The sequence below is a fragment of the Pristis pectinata genome, chromosome 22 (genome assembly GCF_009764475.1).
Source record: "Pristis pectinata isolate sPriPec2 chromosome 22, sPriPec2.1.pri, whole genome shotgun sequence".
Taxonomy (NCBI): Eukaryota; Metazoa; Chordata; class Chondrichthyes; order Rhinopristiformes; family Pristidae; genus Pristis; species Pristis pectinata.
Genome location: NC_067426.1, coordinates 6,594,501 through 6,615,554, shown reverse-complemented (window position 1 = coordinate 6,615,554; position 21,054 = coordinate 6,594,501). Strand labels below are relative to the sequence as shown.

General features: G+C 38.9%; 1 protein-coding gene across 11 annotated transcripts in view; it reads left to right on the top strand.

The window, feature by feature from the left end:
* The window catches only part of qkia (QKI, KH domain containing, RNA binding a), an 85,533-nt gene that overhangs the window by 27,349 nt on the left and 37,130 nt on the right, over positions 1-21,054 (top strand). For all 11 annotated transcript variants that reach the window (XR_007957999.1, XM_052036409.1, XM_052036405.1 and 8 more), the window contains exon 3: positions 17,822-17,938. Coding sequence is in view for 10 of the 11 variants with exons in the window: in XM_052036409.1 (XP_051892369.1) it covers positions 17,822-17,938 (117 nt within the window). In the remaining variant the exon portion in view is untranslated. The remainder of the gene's footprint in view (positions 1-17,821; positions 17,939-21,054) is intronic.

The following is a 21,054-nucleotide window of genomic DNA, read 5'->3' as shown; positions in this document are numbered from 1 at the left end:
TTTCAATTAGTGACAGTTTCACCACATGCACCAACTCTTCTTTGATTACGGTGAATGCATCTTGTATCATGACCCTTGCTACATGCTAGGTTAATGTGTGATTTTTAAAGTGATTGGTCTCGACAGTGGTCTGCAGAAAGACAGTAGTTTAAAAAAAACACTTTCCAGAAGGTTGAATCAGCCCAGGTTGCTGACCTCCCATTACTCATTTTAACTGATTGTGCATGTGTTCTGACATGTATATTGTTTCAGTAGTGATTTTGTATAATTGAACACTTCTATGTTACATGTGAGGTATTGCTGCTTGGACAAGGTGCCAGGTGGTTGCTCAGGATTTGAGCTTGAATGTTTCATTCAAAAGACTAGGCGATGATGCAATTCCCACCTTGTTAGTTTGGCCGGAAAGTCAAATGTTTCCAGAAGTGTTAGAACCATAGAACAATACAGCACAATACTGGCCCTTTGGCCCACTATGTTGTGCCGCCCTTTTCAAACCACACCTAAGACTATCTAACCCCTTCCTCCCACATATCCCTCTATCTTAAATTCCTCCATATGTTTATCTAACAATCTCTTGAACTTGTCCAATGTATCAGCCTCCACCACCACCCCAGGCAGCGCATTCCATGCACCAACCACTCTCTGGGTGGAAAAACCTCCCTCTGACATTTCCCTTGAACTTCCCATCCATTACCTTAAAGCCATGTCGTCTTGTTTTGAGCATTGGTGCCCTGGGGAAGAGGTGCTGGCTGTCCACTCTATCTATTCCTCTCAATATTTTGTATACCTCTGTCATGTCTCCCCTCATCCTCCTCTCCATTGAGAACAGCCCTAGCTCCTTTAGTCTGTCCTCATAATCCACACACTCTAATCCAGGCAGAATCCTGATAATTGATGCTATCTATAATTGGGCAGATATCTATTAATCAAACTAGTTTAGTTTGAAATTTAGACCACTTGAGTAGAACTTTCCCAGCAGGTTAAAGGGGTAGGTCCCTGATGTACCTTTTTAATTGCTAGAATTATTTGTGGCCCAGACTTCTCATTGTTAAAAGGAAGGGTAGCTAAGGTAAATGTTGGTCACTAAGGTGTCAAAGTCAATTAAATAATCTTGGGAAATATGGAAAAGACGTCCAACGAATTTTAGATCTGTTTTCACAGTAGAGGGTGCCTAAAATCATCTCATTAAAGTTGTAAAATCTAGGGACAAAGGGAAGAACTTGATGCAATCACTATCCTTAAGGAAAAGGCACAAGGCAAACTAATGGGACTAAAGTCTGAAAAGTTGTACTTGATGGCCTGCATTTTGGTGTCTTAATAGAAGTGGCTGTAGAGAAAAATGGGTGCATTGGTTCTGATCTTTCAAAATTCCCTAGATTCTGGAAAGGTTCTACTGGACTGGAAAGCCACAGATATAATGCCTTATTCAAGGGAACTGGAAATTGTGGGCTTGTTGATCAGATTTCTGTTATTTGGGGAAGGTGCTTGAATCTATTAATTGTAGCAGAACATTCTGCAAATTAAAAACCAATCAAGCTAAGTTGGCATGGTTTTGTAGAAGATTAATTTTATCAACTTGGCAGCATTCTTTGGAAATGTAACAAGCAGGGTAGGTGAATAGGAACCAGTAAATATGGTCTTCTGAAAATTCAAATACAATAAGAAGCCATTTGAAAGGTTAGGTTACCAGACAGGTGAAGAGCTCAGGGCATTGTTGTCAATGATAGCTTTTATAGGGGATTGGCTAAGTAAGAGTTGAGGATAAATGGGTCATGGGTTGGCAAGTTGAAACTTGTGCGGTGCTACAAGGACCAGTGCTGTAGTCTTAACTATTTGTAATCTATTAATAACCAAGGTGAAAGGACTTAAGTTTACTGTAGTAAAGTTTGCTGCTGATAGAAAGTTGGGTGGGTAAACAAATTGAGGATGGAAAGTGCAAGGGGATAGGTCAAGTGTGCAAAAATGTTGGGTGAGAATGTGATGGTCTTTGCTTTGGGTTGAATAGAAAACTAGAATATTGTTTAAATGGAGAGAGACGAAAGGATATTACTGAAAGAGGGACTTGTTCTCTTGAAACAATTAATATGAAGTTACAGCAAATAAGAATGTTGAAAAGTTGTGCTGCTGTACTGTGCATAGTATTGGTTTGTCCATTTACACTTGAATGGAAATGTATGTTCATTTGGTTGTGGTGATGAGGTCTCTTGGAGGAAATTTTTTTAGCAGCTCGGGCTTGTGCTAGAAGTTCAGAATGAGGAGTGATCTTATTGAAGTATGTTTCTGGTAGTCTGTCCCTCTGTCCCAAAATTAAAGATTTCACCACCCCTACCTTACAGTTTCAGAATAAGGTGGAAGTGGTTAATTTTGAGGATTGTGAATCTTAAGAATTCTCTATCCCAGGGAGCAGGGTAGGTCAAATCACTGAATATATTGAAGGCAGAGATAGTTTTTTATGATCATTGGTAGTTGAGGGTTAAGAGGAAAGAGTGGACTTGAGGTCACTATCTGATGAGCTATGATCTTATTGAATTGTGGAGCAGGCTTGACGATCCCTATGGCTTGTTCCTTTTTCTATTTTCATGAAGGTACATGATTTAACCCAGTCTCCTGGATGTAAAACCAAGTACCTGGAGCAGCAACTTAGATCATTTAAACCAGTTCACTTTTTTAATAAACTCTATTGTGACCAGTGAGATTGCTCTGTTAAGTGAGTATTTTGCGGTAGACCGGTAACTGTAACAGATCAGTGAAAACTAATTTAAAAGTTATTGGTGTTTGCAATGCTGGTTCTACTTTGTATGTTATGTGAAGGAAGAACACATTTCAAATATCTCACTTAACCCTTATCAGATTTATGGAAGCTGTTTTTGGTTAGTAACTCTGTACTATTTCTGCATCATGTTAATTTGAAGTATTTGTGTGTATTTCTTTTGGTTTGCATCTTCTGGTCAAGAACAAAATGCAGCATATTGACCTTGCTTGTCCAGAAATTAGATTTGACTGATGCAGTCATAATTCTGCTCCAAAAGAGATTAGTTGATGACAATGTGTTTTGACAGCAATTATCTTGAAGGCAAAAAACTAATCGAACGTTACTAGAAATGATTCCTTTTTAAAGCAAAGCTGAAAAAATACAGCTGTGCTTTTAAAGTAGGTATCAGTTGTGTTGCAGTCTACATGAGTAGAGAAGTGTTGTTTTGGGGTGTTCTTTGGAAGCCACAGTATGATCATGTCAAAGCGTTCAGTCGAGTCTTTTTCATTGAAAAATAAGCTGCCTTTGATAAATGTAACATTGCCAAAAATCACCAGATGATTCAATGTGAGAAGTCAGTCGTAAAGCTATACAACATTTGTTTCCCAAGCTTGTAGTACAAAAAATCTATTTTACATTCTATGAAACTATTTTCTCATTTTGTGTAATATTGTTGCTTTTGTATGGGGGAAAGTGTAAACTCTGGATGTTGTGTGTATACCTTGGGCATTGTCAGATTATTTTGAGCTATATAAACTACAAACTTGGCCTTCTGGGGATGCAGTGGGTTTCCAAATTTGAAATTGAGGATATTTTCCTCCTGTAATTAATGCTTTTGATTACCTTGAGGATAAGCTGAACTGCAACATGCACTTCTGCCATCAGTATAATTATGATCTATCATTAACGTGGCATGTTTTAGAAATTGTACAGAATGATAGTTAGGTAGTTTTTTCCATTTAAATACTTGGCCTATAAATTTCAAATTCAAACTGGTTTCTATGGGGTCTACATCAATACCTCCCTTCATATTCAGGATACGTGCCCAATAATGAGTGTGCAAAGGGAGTTGTCCCTAGAGGATTCATTACAGCTTTAAATATGGAGGTGCTTTTCTGTGCTGGGAAGCTGGTGTGTGGCCCTCGCTGTTGCATCTGGAGCCTGACTGAGGGCTTAAACCCTCCGCTAGCACTCCTGCAACAATGAAACGATTAAAGTGAATTTGCGGCCTGGCTTGATGTAGAGTGAACTGTGGTATTGTACAATGGCTGCTGGCAAGGACCGGCATTGGGCAGGCTGCCAGGGTGTGCCCCTCATAGTGCTAGTTGGCCACACCACTGAGTCCAGACCTCCTAAGCAGCCTGTGCACATGGTCTTGGTGGCTAACTCCACACCATGCTGTGTAGCATTGAGATCACTATTTCCTTGTGACAGTGCCAGGATCCTGGCGCAACAGCTTGCAGCCTGAACAGGTGTCTGTTTCAAGATGCTTTGAATTTGTGTCCGAGTTTTCAGACTTCACAACTGAAACTTGTAATGAATTGGTGCCTTGTGGAATAGTACAAAGCAGGAATTGGCCCAGTAAAGTAGTGTAACTGCAACTTTTTCAAACCATCTGTTAATAACTGGCATTAGAACTGTAATAGTTCATTTTTCTCATCGACAGAAAAAGTAACACAAGATTGTGATGTAAACAAACCCTGGCCCAGTAATACTATCTGTCTTATGAATGCAAAGAATTCAGAAGTTTACATTCCAGTGTTCATTCTTAATAAATTAGAGCTGGCATTTTCAAAATGTGTTCATGTATTAAAAATGTTATTGGTCTAGTATCTTGTATTTCTTAATGATTTTGTTTGTCCTGTTTTTTTAAAAAGGGTAAACGTTGAGTACTGGTTAGCAGTGTGGATTCTCCAATTAATCTAAACTCTTGCCTGCTGCAAAGAACACCTTGGTTTTGAAGATGTAAATGAAGCTATTTCAGGGGTCTTGTTTGATTTCCCATTCATGTCATTTGAGCTTCAGAAGCCTTGGACAGCAGAGTTTTTGGGGCTGTGGAGAAAATAGGCATGAAGTTGATTTGAAAGTGAGAGGAGCAACATGAAGAAACACTTAAAGATAAAGCAAACCTATAATAAAACTCAGTTATAGCTGGGTATTGATTTTTAAAATCTATTTCATTCCCCATTTTTTTTTTAAAGCCTTGGTAAACCAATTTGTATTACCTGTAATTCATAACTGTATGTTCCATTTTAAAGTTTAAAATACTGCTGTACACTTTGACATGTCCTTGAAACAGCTTATTTCTGTGTGATGAGTGTTTTCAAATTTGTAGATAAATTATTAATGATTCCCCACAGTCACCCAGTAGACTGACTGTATGGTCGAGGGAGTAGTAGTTGGGTGACTGACTTCAAATCAGTAATTCATTCAGAAAATGCATGAAGTTAAGCCTGCAATTCTGCTAATACTCAGTAATGTTTAAAATTGCCTTTCCTGCCTACAGATTTGATCTTTCAGCTCTGTTCTGACTTGTGGCTTTATGGAATGTTATGGATCATCTGCAGAGCAAGCTTGACATTAGTAAACTGAAATTAATGCAGACTCGGCTGTTTTGACAAACCTCCCAAAATAGGTTTGTTTGCCCAACATCAGCCGCGTATGATATAAAACAGAAAATGCTAGAAGCTCTCAGCATGTCAGGCAGCATCTGTAGAAAGAAAAACAGTTACTGTTTCAGGTCCAGGGCACTTCCCTCTGCCGGACCTGCTGAGTGCTTCCAGCTCATGTCATATTTAAAACTTACAGAATATGTAGATTTAAAATATTTGCAACCATTTTAGAATAGTGGTACTAGGAAGTCTATTATAGTGAAGTTGGTAGTGCTCCCTTCACAGCTCCAGTTACCTAGGTTTCCACTAGATGGGTTACATGGTTTTCCACTAGGTTCTAGAGCTAGCCCCCCCCCAAACACAAAGGTGGTGGTGAGCAGGTTAATCGATTAATGCAAATTAGCCCCAGTATAGGTGGATGGGGAGTTGATTTGACATGAGAGAGAATAGGCTACAGGAAAATAGAGAATCGGATTATACCAAGAATCAGTATAGGAAGCCACTAGGCCGCCTTGACTGTTGTAAGGAAATGTCTATTCGTATAAACATTCCACATCTGGGCACTGTTCCGTTAGAAAAGATTGCCTTTATTAATTATGATTGTTTTGACTTCATTTTCAGTTAAAAATTAGATTTTGTCGACAAGTGCAGCTGAATTTTGCAATTTCACCTTGTGTCAAGAAGGTTAGCCATTAAGGAAAACATACAGTAAAAAGTCAATAATTTGGCATAAGCTCACCAGCACCTCTACTTCCTCAGGAGGCTAAAAAAAATTTGGCATGTCACCTTTGATCCTCGGCAATTTTTATAGATGTGCCATAGAAAGCATCCTATCCAGATGCATCATGGTTAGGTATGGCAACTGCTCTGCCCATGACCGCAAGGAACTGCAGAATTATGGAAACAGATCAGCACATCTCAGAAACCAGCTTCCCCACCACGGCCTCTGTCTATACTTTTCGCTGCCTCTGTAAACCAGCCAGCATAATTAGACCCCACCCACCTTGGACATTCTCTCTCCTCCCCCCTTCCGTCGGGCAAAAGGTACAAAAGCCTGAAAGTGTGTACTACCAGGCTCAAGGACAGCTATCCCACTGTTATAAGACTATTGAACGTTCCCCTGGTATGATGAAATGGACTCTTGGCCTCAATCTACCTCATTATGACCTTGCATCTTTTATTGTCTACCTGCATTGCACTTTCTCTGCAGCTGTTACACTTTATTCTGCACTCTTGTTATTTTACATTGTACTACCTCAATGCACTGTTGTAATGAATTGATGTGTAGGAATGGTATACAAGATGTGTTTTTCACTGTACCTCTGTACATGTGCCAATAATAAACCAATTTATAAATTGATGCAGGACTAGTGGGTTTTCTGGGCTATTGGGTGTTACTCCTATTAATACCCAAACATGCTTGTGTTTAGTGCTCATTTTACAGTGTAACAATTTTTCCAGTGAGTATAAGAGGTAGAAAATGCAGATCGTGGCTCAGTCGACAAACCTACCCACGTTCCAGATTGTAATCCCAGATCTGGTTGCACCTTGGCTACTGGATCATTCCAGACAAATGAGTGAGGTAGATGCTGGACCATTAACATTTCCGAATAATATGATTCTGGATTATCGGAGTTTTATACGTGTTCATCATCAAAATGAATTGGAATCAAATTGTATTGGAGCAGATGATAAAATTGCAGGTTTGCACATAAAGTGAAAAATGGATTCAAAGGCTGACTTGATTAAGCAAATGCTCAGTAGGTTTGACAGATGTTTTGCTTGAGCTTCTCCAATTATTTAGTAAAAATATAAGTAATTGGGTGGATTTTACCTTTCTCTAGATCTACATGCATTTAATGATCATTTGAGGGAAGGGGCATAGATTGCTCTTGATCGGTTCCCGGGAGTGTAAATGGGATGGGTGATCAGGTTCTGTTTCTGAAATTATCCAGTGTTGGAGCTAAGACTGAGCTGCATGCAAGTAGTATGCTTAAACTGCCTTTAACCCCACAGTGCTCATCTGTTAATTGTTTTGTAGCTAAGGGAGTGTGTGAATTAATTTGATTTTTAGAGAGCCTTTTTTTTCCTCTGAACATTGGTAATATGTTAAACTGTTTCTTTGTGAGCTGCTTCTTTGGATATTCCTGGCCCTCCTTACATTATTACAAATTGAGGTATGGGGGAAAAAAAACAATTTTTGGAATTCCTCTTTGGAACAGACCTACCTTTGTGATGGATCTGTGGCCAATTTACTTTGTTTTAAAAGATAGGCTCTTGAGACAAACACCAGAGAAAGTGGTTGAGGCAGGTATAATAACATCTAAAAGATATTTAGACAAGTACGTGCATAGGAAAGGGTTTGGAGGGATATGGGCCCAATGCAGGCAATTTGGAATTGATTTTTTTTATTGTCACATGTACCGAGGTACAGTGGAAAAACTTGTCTTGCATACCGTTCATACAGATCAATTCATTAGTGTATTGAGGTAGCATCAGATAAAAGAATAACAGAATGCAGAATAAAGTGCAGCACAGGTAAACAAGCTGGGACTTGGTTAGATGCCCATCTTGATTGGCATGGGTGAGAAGGGCCTATTTTTTCATTCTTTGACCACTTTTTTTTATTGGCTTATCTGGATGGCATGAAGGCTGTGCAAGAAGTTATAGAAAAGACTTGTGGATGATTCATCTGCAATTTAAAAAAAAATTACTTTCAGTCTAGCTTTTAAATTTTCATGGAAAATGCTGTAAACTATCAACTTGAGCAGCATCTGGGAATAGGAAGAGTTAATGACCTGCATTTTTCAGTAAGCAGTGAACTAGTAGTGCTTGGCACCATCCTGAAGTTGTCTGCAAAAATTGTCTAGCAGTTTTTAGTAGGGATTTCTCTTTTCTGGTTGATCACGTGCCAGTTTTGAGTTTTTCCTGACATCCAGCAGTGATGCCCTGAAGCAGGGTGATGAGCCAATCAAGTTGAAATTTTATTTGGTAGGCAGGAAAATACATTTTGCCCAGAGGTGTTTGTGATTGGTTAATTGGCAAAATTCAAGTTAATGTAGAAACTGGGGGAAAAAAAAGCCAGGTATTTTAAAGTTACTTTGAGTTTTGAAATCTAAGTAAATGGCAGTCTACATGTTCTTTAGCATCAGATGGGTCGTTGAGTAGCAGTTATGATTTGGTATATATAAAACCTCCATTTGCTTTTCCTGCAACAAAGCATTACACTTATGGATATTTTTTCTTTATGGGAGCTTGTGCCTGGGCTGGATCACTGGTTTCTGAAGATTATTCCAGTGGAGGCTGGAAAATGACAGACCTTGCAAGGTTGTAGGGATCACTAAAACTAGCATTCATTTCCCTGCTTATCCATGCACATGTATGTTTCACACTGACATGACAATAAATGCTGCTTGATCCTAAATGCCAGTAGGAACAAAATTGGGAAATTGGCCATTTGAGCTTACTGTGCTGATCAGCAAGTTTGTCATTGATCCTCTTGTGTCAAACCCCGTTTCCAACTCGCTCCTGTATACCTTGATTTTTTTTTTTGGAACCCAAAAATCTGTCTTGAATATTTTGACTAAGCATTAATAGACTGTTGCAGGTAGAGGGGCAGAAAATTCCAAGGATTGGCAACGTTTTTGAAGAAATGGGAAAACAGACAATACAGCCCTTCAAGTCTGCTCTTCCAGTCAGAATCAGGGCTCACAGGCAGTCCTTGCCCCTTCAGTGTTTTTTTTCAGCACCATCCCCATCTCTTTTCCCTTAATACCCAGAAATCTATTCATCTGTTTTGAATAAGCATTGCAGTTCAGCCATATGAGGCAGAAAATTCTAAGGTTCACCACCCTCATCATCTTGTCACCTTTCACCACTCTTTAGACAAGCCATTTAGGATTGAGATATTCTCAAGTTGTGACCCTGGTCCTAGAATCAGTCTGTGGAAACATCCTTCCTGCATCTAGTCTGTCATGCCCTTAATTTTGTAAATTTCAATGAGATCTTTTTTGTATAAACTTGAATACAGATCCAGTCTACTAAATCTACCATTCCTGGAACCAATCTTGTGTACTTTCACTGCAGTCCTCAATGGCAAAGAGATCAAAACTGTAAACATGAGACTGCAGATGCTGGAATCTCTCCACTCTCAGTCCTGATGCAGGGTTTCAACCCAAAATATCGACAATTACTTTCTCAGCACAGATGCTGCTCAACCTGTTGTGTTTGACCTGCAGATTGTTACACCAAAACTACATGCTGCTTTTGGTGTGGTGTCGCTAAGGAGTTGTACAATTACAATGAGACTTTTCTCCTGTAATCAAATCCCTTTTGTAATAAAGCCTAATGTAATACTTGTCCTAATTGCCTGCACTTCTTGACTGTTTTGTCACTCGTACAAAGAAGTCTGGGTCCCTTTTAAACCTCGATTACCCAATTTTTACTCATTTAACAAATACTACTTTTCTGATAAATGCACCAAAATGCAAGTCCTCACACTTGTCTATTCTGTCTGCCATATTCTTGACCACTCATTCAGTATGTCCATATTTCATTGAAGCCTTTTTACATGCTTTATAATCACAATCCTACCTAGTTTAATATCATCAGTAAACTCAGAAATGTGACATTTCATCCCACAACCAGTTCGTTGATGTAAATGGTGAACAGCTGGGGCCCAAGCACTGACTCCTGCAAGTCTTTACTTGTCAGTACCTCTTATTCCAACTTTATTCCAACTTTGCTGTCTGCCCAATAACCAACTCTCAATCCACATTAGTACATCTCCCCTAATTCCATGTACTTTTTAACCAAACTCCTGTGTAGGACCATAATGAAATGTTTTTTGGAAATCCAAGTATGCCATGTCCTCCACTTCCCCTTCTTGGTCCGAAATGACCAAACCTTTAGACTAGAACAAGGGAGGATAGTTAAGGTTAATGGCTTGCCCTTAATCCTAAGGCCACACTCTGGTTCTATACCCTAGCTTGAAGAAATAGTTTCTGCTGTATCAAGCCTTGTCTGAACCTTGCACTTCAATTAGAAAATATAACTTTCTATTTGAGGACAACCCTCTTCCCCCATGTGGTCCTGCTCCTGCATTCTGTCATAGTACATAGTGATGTGGAGGTTATTATGCGAGGTCTTGAAAGGAACTTCAAAAATCATTTAAAGAAATCATTAACTGCTGATGAAATAGTAGATGGTGGTTGCAGGTGCCATTAAATTATTTTCTACCTATAATTGGCTTAAGAACTATGTTCTAGGTTTAGGTGGAGTTGTCTTTTGGCAGGCTACGTTGTGCATAAAAGTCTTGGTTCATGCAGTGTTATTTGCAACTTTGCACTTGGGAAAGGGAAATGTCACTGGCAGCTTGTGTAAAATGTCTTTCTCACTTTCTCACTCCCTCCCCTTCTAGCAACTACACAAGGCACACTTAATTGTTTTGTGTTCTGCATTCTACTTTTATCTGGCTGAGGTTGTCTCTGGTCACTTTTCTTGCTGCACTCCATAAGTTTGTTTCCCTTTTCAAATAATGGACTAACTAAATTGTTTATGCTTCCTAAGCACAGTGAATTGTTTATTGAATCAGAGCCATAAATATATAGCATGGAAATGAGCTGTTTAGCCCAACTTGTCCATGCTGATGCAGTTGTTTACTTGAGCTAGTTCTATTTCTCTGAGTTTGGCTCGTATCCCTTTAAACCTTTGCTATCCATGTACCCATCCAAATGTCTTTTAAATGTAATTGTACCCACCTCTACCACTTCCTCTGGTAGCTTGCTCCACACAGCCACCACCCTCTGGAAAAAGTTGCCCTTCAGATCCCTTTTAAATCTTCCCCTCTTAACTATGCCTACTAGTTTTAGACTGCCCTGCCCTGAGGAAAAAATTGTGACCTTGTTTATGTCCTTCATGATTTCATAAACCTCTAAGGTCACCCCTCAACTGCTGCCCCTCCAGCAGGAGAAAGTCCCAACTTATGCTGTCTCTCAATGGCTCGCTCTCCAGTCGCAGTAACATTCTCGCAAATCTTTCCTGCACCCTTTCCCACTTAATGACATCCTTTGTATACCTAGGCAACCAGAAATGTATTCCAAGTGTGGTCTCACCAGCGTCTTGTACAGCTGTAACATGATGTCCCAACTCTTATACTTAGTGCCCTGACCAATGAAGGCAAGTGTGCCAAATGCTGCCTTCACCACCCTGTCTACCTGTGTCTCTGCTTTCAAGGAACTATATACCTGTACCCCTAGATTCCTGTTCTACAGCACTTTCCAGGGCCCTACCATTTACTGTGCAAGTCCTTCCCTGGTTTAGCTTGCAACACCTCACACTTGTCTGAGTTAACTTCCATTTGCCATTCTCTGGCTCACACCCCAAGTTGGTCTAGATCCCCTTGTAAATTTAAGTAACCCTCAAACAAGTTTACGAACAAATGTGCCAATAGATTTCTAGTTTTAGGAGTGTTTCATGCCCTCTACAAAAATGGAAGAGCAAGACAACACTTTCATATTTAAGGGTAGTTGTAATTGCTTTGAACATCTAAGAGTTTATCTGGAAGAATATTAATCACTACATTATTAGCTGGCCCTTGAAGGCAACTTGAGCTCAACTTTGAACTTGCAAATTGTACAACCACCTCGCTAGTTGCAAATGAAATACAAACACTCAGTTTGGCCAGCAAATGTATGGAGCTGACCTAACAGCAAAGTGCTGTTTGTTATCCTCATACAATGTAATCCTCTGTTACGGTCATCAAAGTGTGTATGCAGACTTCATATAGGTTTGTGGTAACTATGGAAAGATTAATAGAAAATGGATGTTTCTAAGCACTTTCAAAGAGAATTGCAGGTTTACTTTGATATGCTGAGATACATTGTACTGTATGCCTCTGACTCTGTTCTTTCAGAAGTTTTCTCACTGGGGAAAGGAGAACTTGGTTTTAAAAAGAACAAATACCAGAAAGTGTATTTTGGGAAGGCAAATGTAGAAGCCTGAAATCTACAACTTGTTTGAAAAGTGGAGAAGGTTGCAGTACCACAATGATGTGCAAAATGATATGGATGTGAAAATCTGGGTGGCAGTGGGTGTGGTGAAGCTTCCATGTGGGTGATGTCTAGACTGCCTTTGCCTTTTGACTTGCAAGTTTTAAATGCTTGTTTCTGAGCCTCTCTCAGCATATCGTATGTACTGTCTATTAAAAGTTGATCATTATGGTGAATGCAAAATCTATTGTTGGATTAGATTGCTTGCTCTAAATGTGCGTATTATTTTTTCATAGCGATACCAGCAAGTGTACAATAGAAGTTTCAAAAAGGTGCTTTATGCCAATGAATGTAATTTGCAATAAATAATCTTGCCCTTTTGCAATTTATGCAGATTGCTTGAATTGTAATATCTAAAGAAAAAGTTGAAGACCTCCCTGGATTAGCAGATGATCCTTTCATGGCTGGTCTTTCACATTGCATCCTGTCTAACTTCAATTCATTAAGCTCTATTATCCATGAGCCCTGTCTTAGATCTGCACATGCTCATGACCTTTGTTCAAATCCACCCCATCCTGACCTCATGGTTATGCCAGTCTCTTGAACTCCCAGCACTAAAACATTATGAACTGTGCATTTCTGTGATTCAAGCTTGTTTATTACCCAATTCTTTTGGATGCACTACTTGGAGTGTATGTCTTGAGCTGTCTAGCTGCTGTCCCTTTTGGAATGTGCTCCTGAACTTTCCAAAACTCTGTCAAAGGTCACCTATCCTAAGATTTCAGAATATTTTAAAGGATGAGAAGGGATAGGAAGTAGCTAAGATATCTTTATTAGTCACATGTACATCGAAGCACAGTGAAATACATCTTTTAGTGTAGTGTTCTGGGGGGCAGCCCGCAAGTGTCGCCACGCTTCCGGCACCAAATAGCATGCCCACAACTTTCTAACCCATATGTCTTTGGAATGTGGAAGGAAACCAGAGCACCCAGAGGAAGCCCACACAGACACGGGGAGAACGTACAAACTCCTTACAGACAGTGGCCGGATTTGAACCGGGGTCGCTGGTGCTGTAAAGTGTTGCACAACATACAGTAGTGTAGCAGTTAGTGTATTTGGAGTCTGAAGACCTGGTATCGTTTAGAACTATGGTTTATTCCACACCCAGGTTGGCTTCAGCTGAAGACTGGTAGGAAATTCTGTCATTGTCACACTGGCTGTATCCTGCATTGCATCAGTGACACCATAGCTTAGCTGCACATGGGGAAAATGCCTTTGAATTGATCTGATTTTATTAGATTCCTGGGATTTTAATGCATAGCAAATGTTCAAAGGCATCTTGTAGTTTAGTTTTGTGCATCTACTGTAAGCAGATACAGCTTCAATTACACGGAGCATCATTTGTGGAAGGTGTTTTGAGTGTGGATATCTGAAGTAGGTCATAATTTATAAATAGCAAACAAATACTTGTATTAGCTGCACTCAACATATTTGCTGTTAAATCATACTCTGGTCTGAAATTGTTCTAAAGCTTTATTTTTGTAGTGTTCTTAATATCTTATTTTCAGAGGTGTATTACTGTCAGCCACTTCTAAGTCTGAATCCCAGTACATATTAAATGTGACCTTAACTTTAGTCACTGATAAAGGGATTGTCTGTATTTCATTTATCTCAAAAGCCAATTCAATACTTTTGATCTAAAAACAATGCTGCAGATGCTGGAAATAAAAGGGAAAATGCTAGAGATGTTCAGTAGGTCTGAGACATCTGTGTGGAGTTGATTTTTGGGATGATGACCTTTCATCGGAACTAAGAAAAGTGTTTGGAGTGCAGATGTTTGAATGACTCAATGATTTGGGATTGTGGAGGTGTTGTAGTAACAGATGAGTACAATCTGAAATTGCTAGAGGGCAAAATTGAATTGTGGAATTCTGATGTGAGATTGGTATGGCTGAATTGAGACTTAGATTTGAGTTCAGAAGACTAATATGCCAAGTCAGAAGTAAAAGTTCCCAAGCTTTGCTTATTTCTTCATTGGACACACATAGGGCCAATGCCAGAGACAGCAGTGGGATAGTGTATTAGAATATGGTCACACTTGGAGACAGAATGGAAGTGTCCTGTAAATCTGTTACCCAATGTGCATGTCGTTTATTTAGTGTATTGGCGATGATATCATGAACATCGAATGTACTAAATTGGAATTATAGGTCTGTCAGAGTGCGCAAATCCCTGAACGGTAGGGAAGAGGATGTAAGAGGGCAAGGATTTCTGTGGTTGCATAGGAAGGTGTCATGAAGAGGGTTTTGAGTATTGCTGGAAATGAAAGTATGAGCCAAAGCATTGTGGAGAGAACAGTCCCTTTGGAATGCTGAAAGGGAAGATGCCAGAGAGGAAAGTATGCAGGATGATCATTGAAATGTGAAGTCTAGTGGAGTGGAAGATTGATTATAAGCTGAAACTGTCAAACCAGTGCTCAATTTCAAAATTGTGAATATATAATTGGACTCAAACCAATTTCATGTCATAAGTCAGTGATAATAAACCTGATTCTGGTATTTACTTGTGAATACAGTAAATATTTCCATGACTGCAGAATTCTGCATATTTGTACATGAATGTAGAATCTCAAATCTGTTGCTCCAGAATAAGGGCAATACAGTTGGATAAGAGTAAGCTTGGAAACAAAACCAGTATTTAAAAGCATGGGTGTGGTGTTTGGACACAAAGTAATAGCTGGCTCATTTTCTGTGAAATCTAATGTGCAAATTAGGTTGCGATTATTTTTTCTGGCCTGCAAAAAAACTGCCTGAATGATGTGATAGCATTTATGTGGCGGGTAGTATCCCCACTCTGTTAGACCAGCTTTGAGGTATTAATTCAGGAGATACAAATTAAAGGACCACTTGATTTGCATAATAGGAATTTGTGATCATAATTGAACATCAGTTTGTGGGTGGGGTGCAAGGAGAAATGCCATCGCTTGTGTTCTAAACTTCAGTTCCTAATAATTGTACACTCTTAATTTTTCTTTCACATGGCATTTAATAAGAAATGCTGCTTTGCAGTCTGATTTGTTTCAAAGGTCTTTGGGGCAGGGAAGTGTTTGGAATTGTCACCAAAGCATCCTTATAATCTCTACTTTGATGTAGAGAGTGGGTGATTTTGGGTATAATATTTCTTTTGTCAAGAGATATAATTGGTTTGTGGGAGATGGGGTCTGCTTATGAAATTGCCTTCAATGAGAATAAACTAAAGTTGAGGGTGGAAATGCAAACTGGGAGAGACAACTGTCTGCACCAGCCAGGACACCAACCTGAAAATTTAAAGTAGACATCAATTTCTTAATGTTTGAAGTAAAAGATTTGAATATTCCAATCTGCAAATTCCTTCTGCTTGTTCAATGGAATATTTTAGCTAGTTAAAAGCTGCAAAAAAAGCTCCTAAACATTGGTTGTTAACACAATTATTCCATGTGTTAACATTATTTGCTGCATTAGCCTTAATAGTATAATTAGGATTAATAGCTTTTGTTAGAGGGTTGTGTACCACTAGAGAATCCAGTCTCATTTAATCATCATTCTGCTGTCCATCCTTCTCCTTTGAGTTAGAATTCATACATGACTTATTTGGTATGAGTTTGCATGGGGGAATGTGGCCCCTTCAGAACTCCCTCCTTGGTCTCCCTCTGTGGGTACATGCTTCATCTCCTTCCCAGTCACACACCCTTGTTTATCTCGCTTTCATGCTCTCTCCTGTAGACGTCAAAAATTCTAAGCACTTAACATAAACAGAAGCAGGAGTAGGCAGTTTGGTGCTTCATGCATTCTGACATCTGTTGATACCCAAAATCTATCTAACTGTCTCCCATATTTGAGGATTAAGCTTCTGCAGAAATCTGGGGATAGAGAATTCCAAGTATTTACTACCCTCTAGGTGAACAAATTTCTTATCTTAGTGCAAAATCCCCATCTCCTGACCGTTGACTGTTCAAATTGGAGAGGAAGCATTTGGGACAGTATTGAGAAACTTGAGGTCTTGCATCAGGAGAATACAGAAGGCCTGCATGAGCAGTGGAAGGAGTACACAGCTTCTTCCTGAAAGGTCCTGACCCAAAATGTTGACTGCCTGCTTTTCTCCACAGATGCTGCCTGGCCTGCTGAATTCTTCCAGCATCATAGTGTTTTTTTACATCTGGACATTCCAGCATGGGCAGTCCTTTGCTTCTTTATATATTGCCCACCCCACCAGGTACTGCCTGCCCTATCTACAAAAGGGCCTGCAGTTCCCACACTGGCCTCGTTAGTCACCTCAACCTGCAAAACCAGAGTGGAAGCGAGTCGTTCTTGATTCCAAAGGACTGCCTAAGCAAAAGATGATACAATTTAATGTTGTTTTCTGATCTTCCACAGCCAACTCATGCCTCGTACTTTAAACAAGGGAAATTATGGCCCCTTAATCTGGTAGCTAATATTGCAGTACTACATCTAGTATTGTGTATTTGGTTCCTCAAAGTACTGACCATTTCTTACAATTGATTCACTACATTATCATTGCTTATTTGGTTTGCACAGGTCTATCTGCATAATCACCCATGTTATATGTACCCTCAAATTTCCTGGTCGTGTACTCTGCCCTGCTGTTTGGAAGCTTGCAGTCAGCTTTCACCAGTGTTTTCTGCCCTTAGTTGCACTTAGCATCATTCAACCTGACTCCAGTACTGGGTTTTTCCTGGGCTAAAATCTTCACTGGACTGCTTCATTCTATCCTTTTTACTAGAAGGCTAACCCCTCCCTTCCTCCGCCCCCAAACTCACCAACATTTTTATTTTGTGACAATCTAAAACTAGATTGTCCATTTAATTTGCTTTGTGCCATTGATTTGCCTATCTAGTTACAAATGTTTGTATTTCAGATTAAGCCTTTTGGTTTTGGAACTTCATCCTTTTTCCTGCTGACTCTAATTGGAGGCATACTCTTTGCATGCTGTGTCTCTACCTGTCACTTCGGTTATCATCAGCTATGTTTCCCAAACTCTATCAAAATTAACCATGGAAAACCATTCTTAACCCCATAAATAGAATTAGAATACTTCCTTTCAGTCATGGGCCAACTCACTGATTTTTTTTGAAACCAACTAGTTGTCTTATTTGAAAATTGAACGTTTAGTGTGTAGGTTATTAACTCCATTTTGTTTTGTTTTCCTACCACTTATAGAAAAATATGGAAGCTTTTTATGAGTAGGGATTCCATAGACTTAGAAAATTCTGTGAATTGAAAGTCAAATACATAAACATAGATAAAGCAGTGATAAGTGCTTTTGGCAAATGATTACTTGTTTACAAGATACAAGAATTTAGTGTCTTGCCAGGATACCTAAACTGAAAAGTACTGTATATTTGTCTGAAGTGTGCAGTACTGTAGCAGTTAACTTGATTGGATTCTGACATGTTCCCTTTCTTTTTTCAGTTTAACTTTGTTGGCAGAATCCTTGGCCCAAGAGGGCTCACTGCAAAACAACTGGAAGCGGAGACTGGTTGCAAGATCATGGTGAGAGGGAAAAGTTCAATGCGGGATAAAAAGAAGGTAAGATGAAAGACCCTGCCAGAGTGGTTAACATTCTGTGGATGACATCAAGTTTTTGATGGTCAAGGAGTTTGTCTGCTGGTAAAATTACAATAGGCCATTGTAATCCCAGGATTATGGTGAAGAATTATTTTCCTGCAGCTTTGAATCTCAAGGAAGCTTGTGTTTTGCAAATCTGTATGTCGTTTTTTTTGGGAAGGGGGTGGTTGAAATGCATGCATCTAATTTATGAATTTCAAGTAATCAGTAACTATTTAAGTGTAACAAGCTCTGGAAGAAGTGTACCTGCGAAATGCTCTTTTTTTTAAAACAAAAAAAGACAAGGGATGACTATTCACTCTTGATATTCTTGAAACTGTGCTTTTTAAAATTTTTAAAGAAATATTGGACAAACACACCATCCAGCAGTTTTTTGTGTCCATCTTAATGACTTTTAAAGGTCCAAATTAATTTATAGCCATATTTCCTCTGGGGATTGCATCCACCTTTTACTAATCAAAGTTGAATTAGATCTGGGCTAATATACTGATGTGTGTTCAAATTTTAACACAGCAGTTTGAAATGGGCCATAAAATAATTTAGTTTTAGGACAATGGCCAATGAGTCATAAATGCTGGCCTTGGCAGCATGCCATCAATAAGGGAATACATTTATATAAAATACTATTTCCTTAAATGGGCAGTTTTTTGTTTGGAACAATACTTTTCCTGTAGGTCCAAAGATTATTGACTAATTGTCAGATTTTGCTGTTGCAGGACCTACTTTAAGTGGGATGGGTGGGACCCTGTCTCTAAATTATCTAATCTCAAGTGATTCTAGATTGATTTTGCTCATTTACATCATTTCCATGCTAGAAGGCTGAACTGATGTATAAACATGCAGAAAAAGCCTTGCATTAATTTGGCACCATTCACAGCCTAAGTACAAAAGAATTTCTGGCAAGTGAAGTACTGTAGTAGGATCAGTTAGCAGTTTGGTACATCTTTTTTTAATGTTAAGAGACCTCTTCCAAAGAAACCATTTTGTTTTATTTCTCATTCCATGACTAATCTTTCAGATGCTGCAAGTAGCAATCAAGAAACAGCAGTATTGGTGGTGGGGGAGAAAATATTGTAGAAAATAGAATGGCCATAGTTAAGTTTACTTAACTGACAGAATTACTGGCCACTACCAGTCCTGCAGCTACATACAAGAGCTTCATTAGAGAGGTAAAACAGCATAGCTCATTGGATGCCTTTTGGGCATCCCTGCCTATTTTTTTTCATTATTCAGACCAGAGAATAATGCCAGACATGTATAATTCTTGGCTGAACTATTGTGCCTTGTTTCTCATCCTAGCACATTTAGCCCATCTATAAAAGTATGGATTGAAGATGAAATCTAAGTGTTAAGAACCTTAGTTGCTAAGTTTTCTTTCCCCATCCCCAAGTACGTGATCTAGTCTCATTGGTTCCAGATTGATTTTGCTCGTGTAACATTTGAAGTGGCTTTTTATTGTTACCCTCGCGTGCAATAAATACTTGGTGCATATTTAATAGTGAATTTAAATTGGCTGATGATCAATCAGTTAAGGCAGTAATAATCAGTAGCTCTGCTATGTACTGTTTGAGTAATTAAAAAATAATCTAGATTTGAACTTGGATGTATTTCATTCCCATTGGTTGATTTTTTTTTATTGTAGTAGATGCAATCAAGCTGATATAGAACCCCCATAGATGGGAATGGTGAAGAATTGGTTGCAGCTAGGGATAGTTGATTAAAACAGCTGATGAAGCAGCTGATCAAATGACATATCTGCTTACTGTGAGCTAATGGATTAAATCAGTGTTGTCTGAAATCTTAACTTGAATTTTGGAAGTCATAAGGAACCACATTTGGTTTTCAATCACTGCAGTGTGGCACAGCTCGTGAAGCTGCTGCCTCGGCTCCAGTGACCCAGATTCAATCCTGACCGTTCGTCTGAAGTCTGTTCTCCCTGTAACTGCAGTTTTGCTCTGGATGTTGTATTTCCCTCCCACCTGTCAAAGGTTTGTGGGTGAACTGTCCACCCCTAGTGTGTAGGTGAAGGGCAGAATCTGTGGGGAACTGAGGGGAATATGAGACTTGGTATAGTCTTAGCATGCATGGGTTCTTGATCACTGGCATGGACTTGAGGGCCAAAAGTCCAGTTTCTATGTCTCATGACCATGACTGAACTTTCAGGCATGTTGTATTGTTGATTTAAAACAAATTGGCAGAGTTAACCAATTCATGTCTAAAATTGATGAAGTTAACAGAATGGATTAACTCACTTGCAGGCTTTAGGAGCATGAAATATGAAAACCAAACTTAAATCTCCTTTGTTCAAAAAGCACAGGGGTGTATACATCCCTTTAGAGCTGAGTATTCCTTCCAGCCAGGTACTTTCTGAAAGTAGTTATGTTAAGTTTGTTTAGTGATGTGGCATTGGGTGAAACTATTTTCAGAGTAGAACCATAATGGTATACTTTTGACTTTACATCTCAGGGAGGTTTTAACCATATGATAGTAATGTTTGTTAGGAGTTCACTTTGAAAGAAATGCAGTTACTTAGTGGAATAAAGGTAATCTACTTGAAATGTAAAATCTTAAATGCTCATGTCACCTTAACCTGGTTCCCTCATTAAGCCTAGGTAAATACCATGCAGCTTGCATACATCTCATTGAATTATTGAATACTATTGCACAAAAAGAAGCTATTTGGCCCATTGAATCCAGGTAGTTAATTTTAAATCAATCCAGTTAGCCTCAATTCCTGTATCACTGATTTCATCTGACATTGATTCAATTATCTTTTAAACAGCATATTCCCTCTTTTTAAAACAAAATCCATTTATTCCCTGTAATGTATTATCAGTCACGTCAAACTGCCCTCTCCATTAGAAATAGTTTATTTATCTTAACTCTTCGTGAAATTTAATAGTTTAAAAAATCTCTAGATGTAGAACAGCCAAAACCCTGTTTTATATCTGTAATTGGTCCCTGAATCCATTCTAATACATATCTTTTGTATTTTTCCAAAGATGCATCCTTTTAATAAAAAGTGATACAGGGAACTAGGTACAATATATTACATTTATCCTTGCATTTTCTTTTGC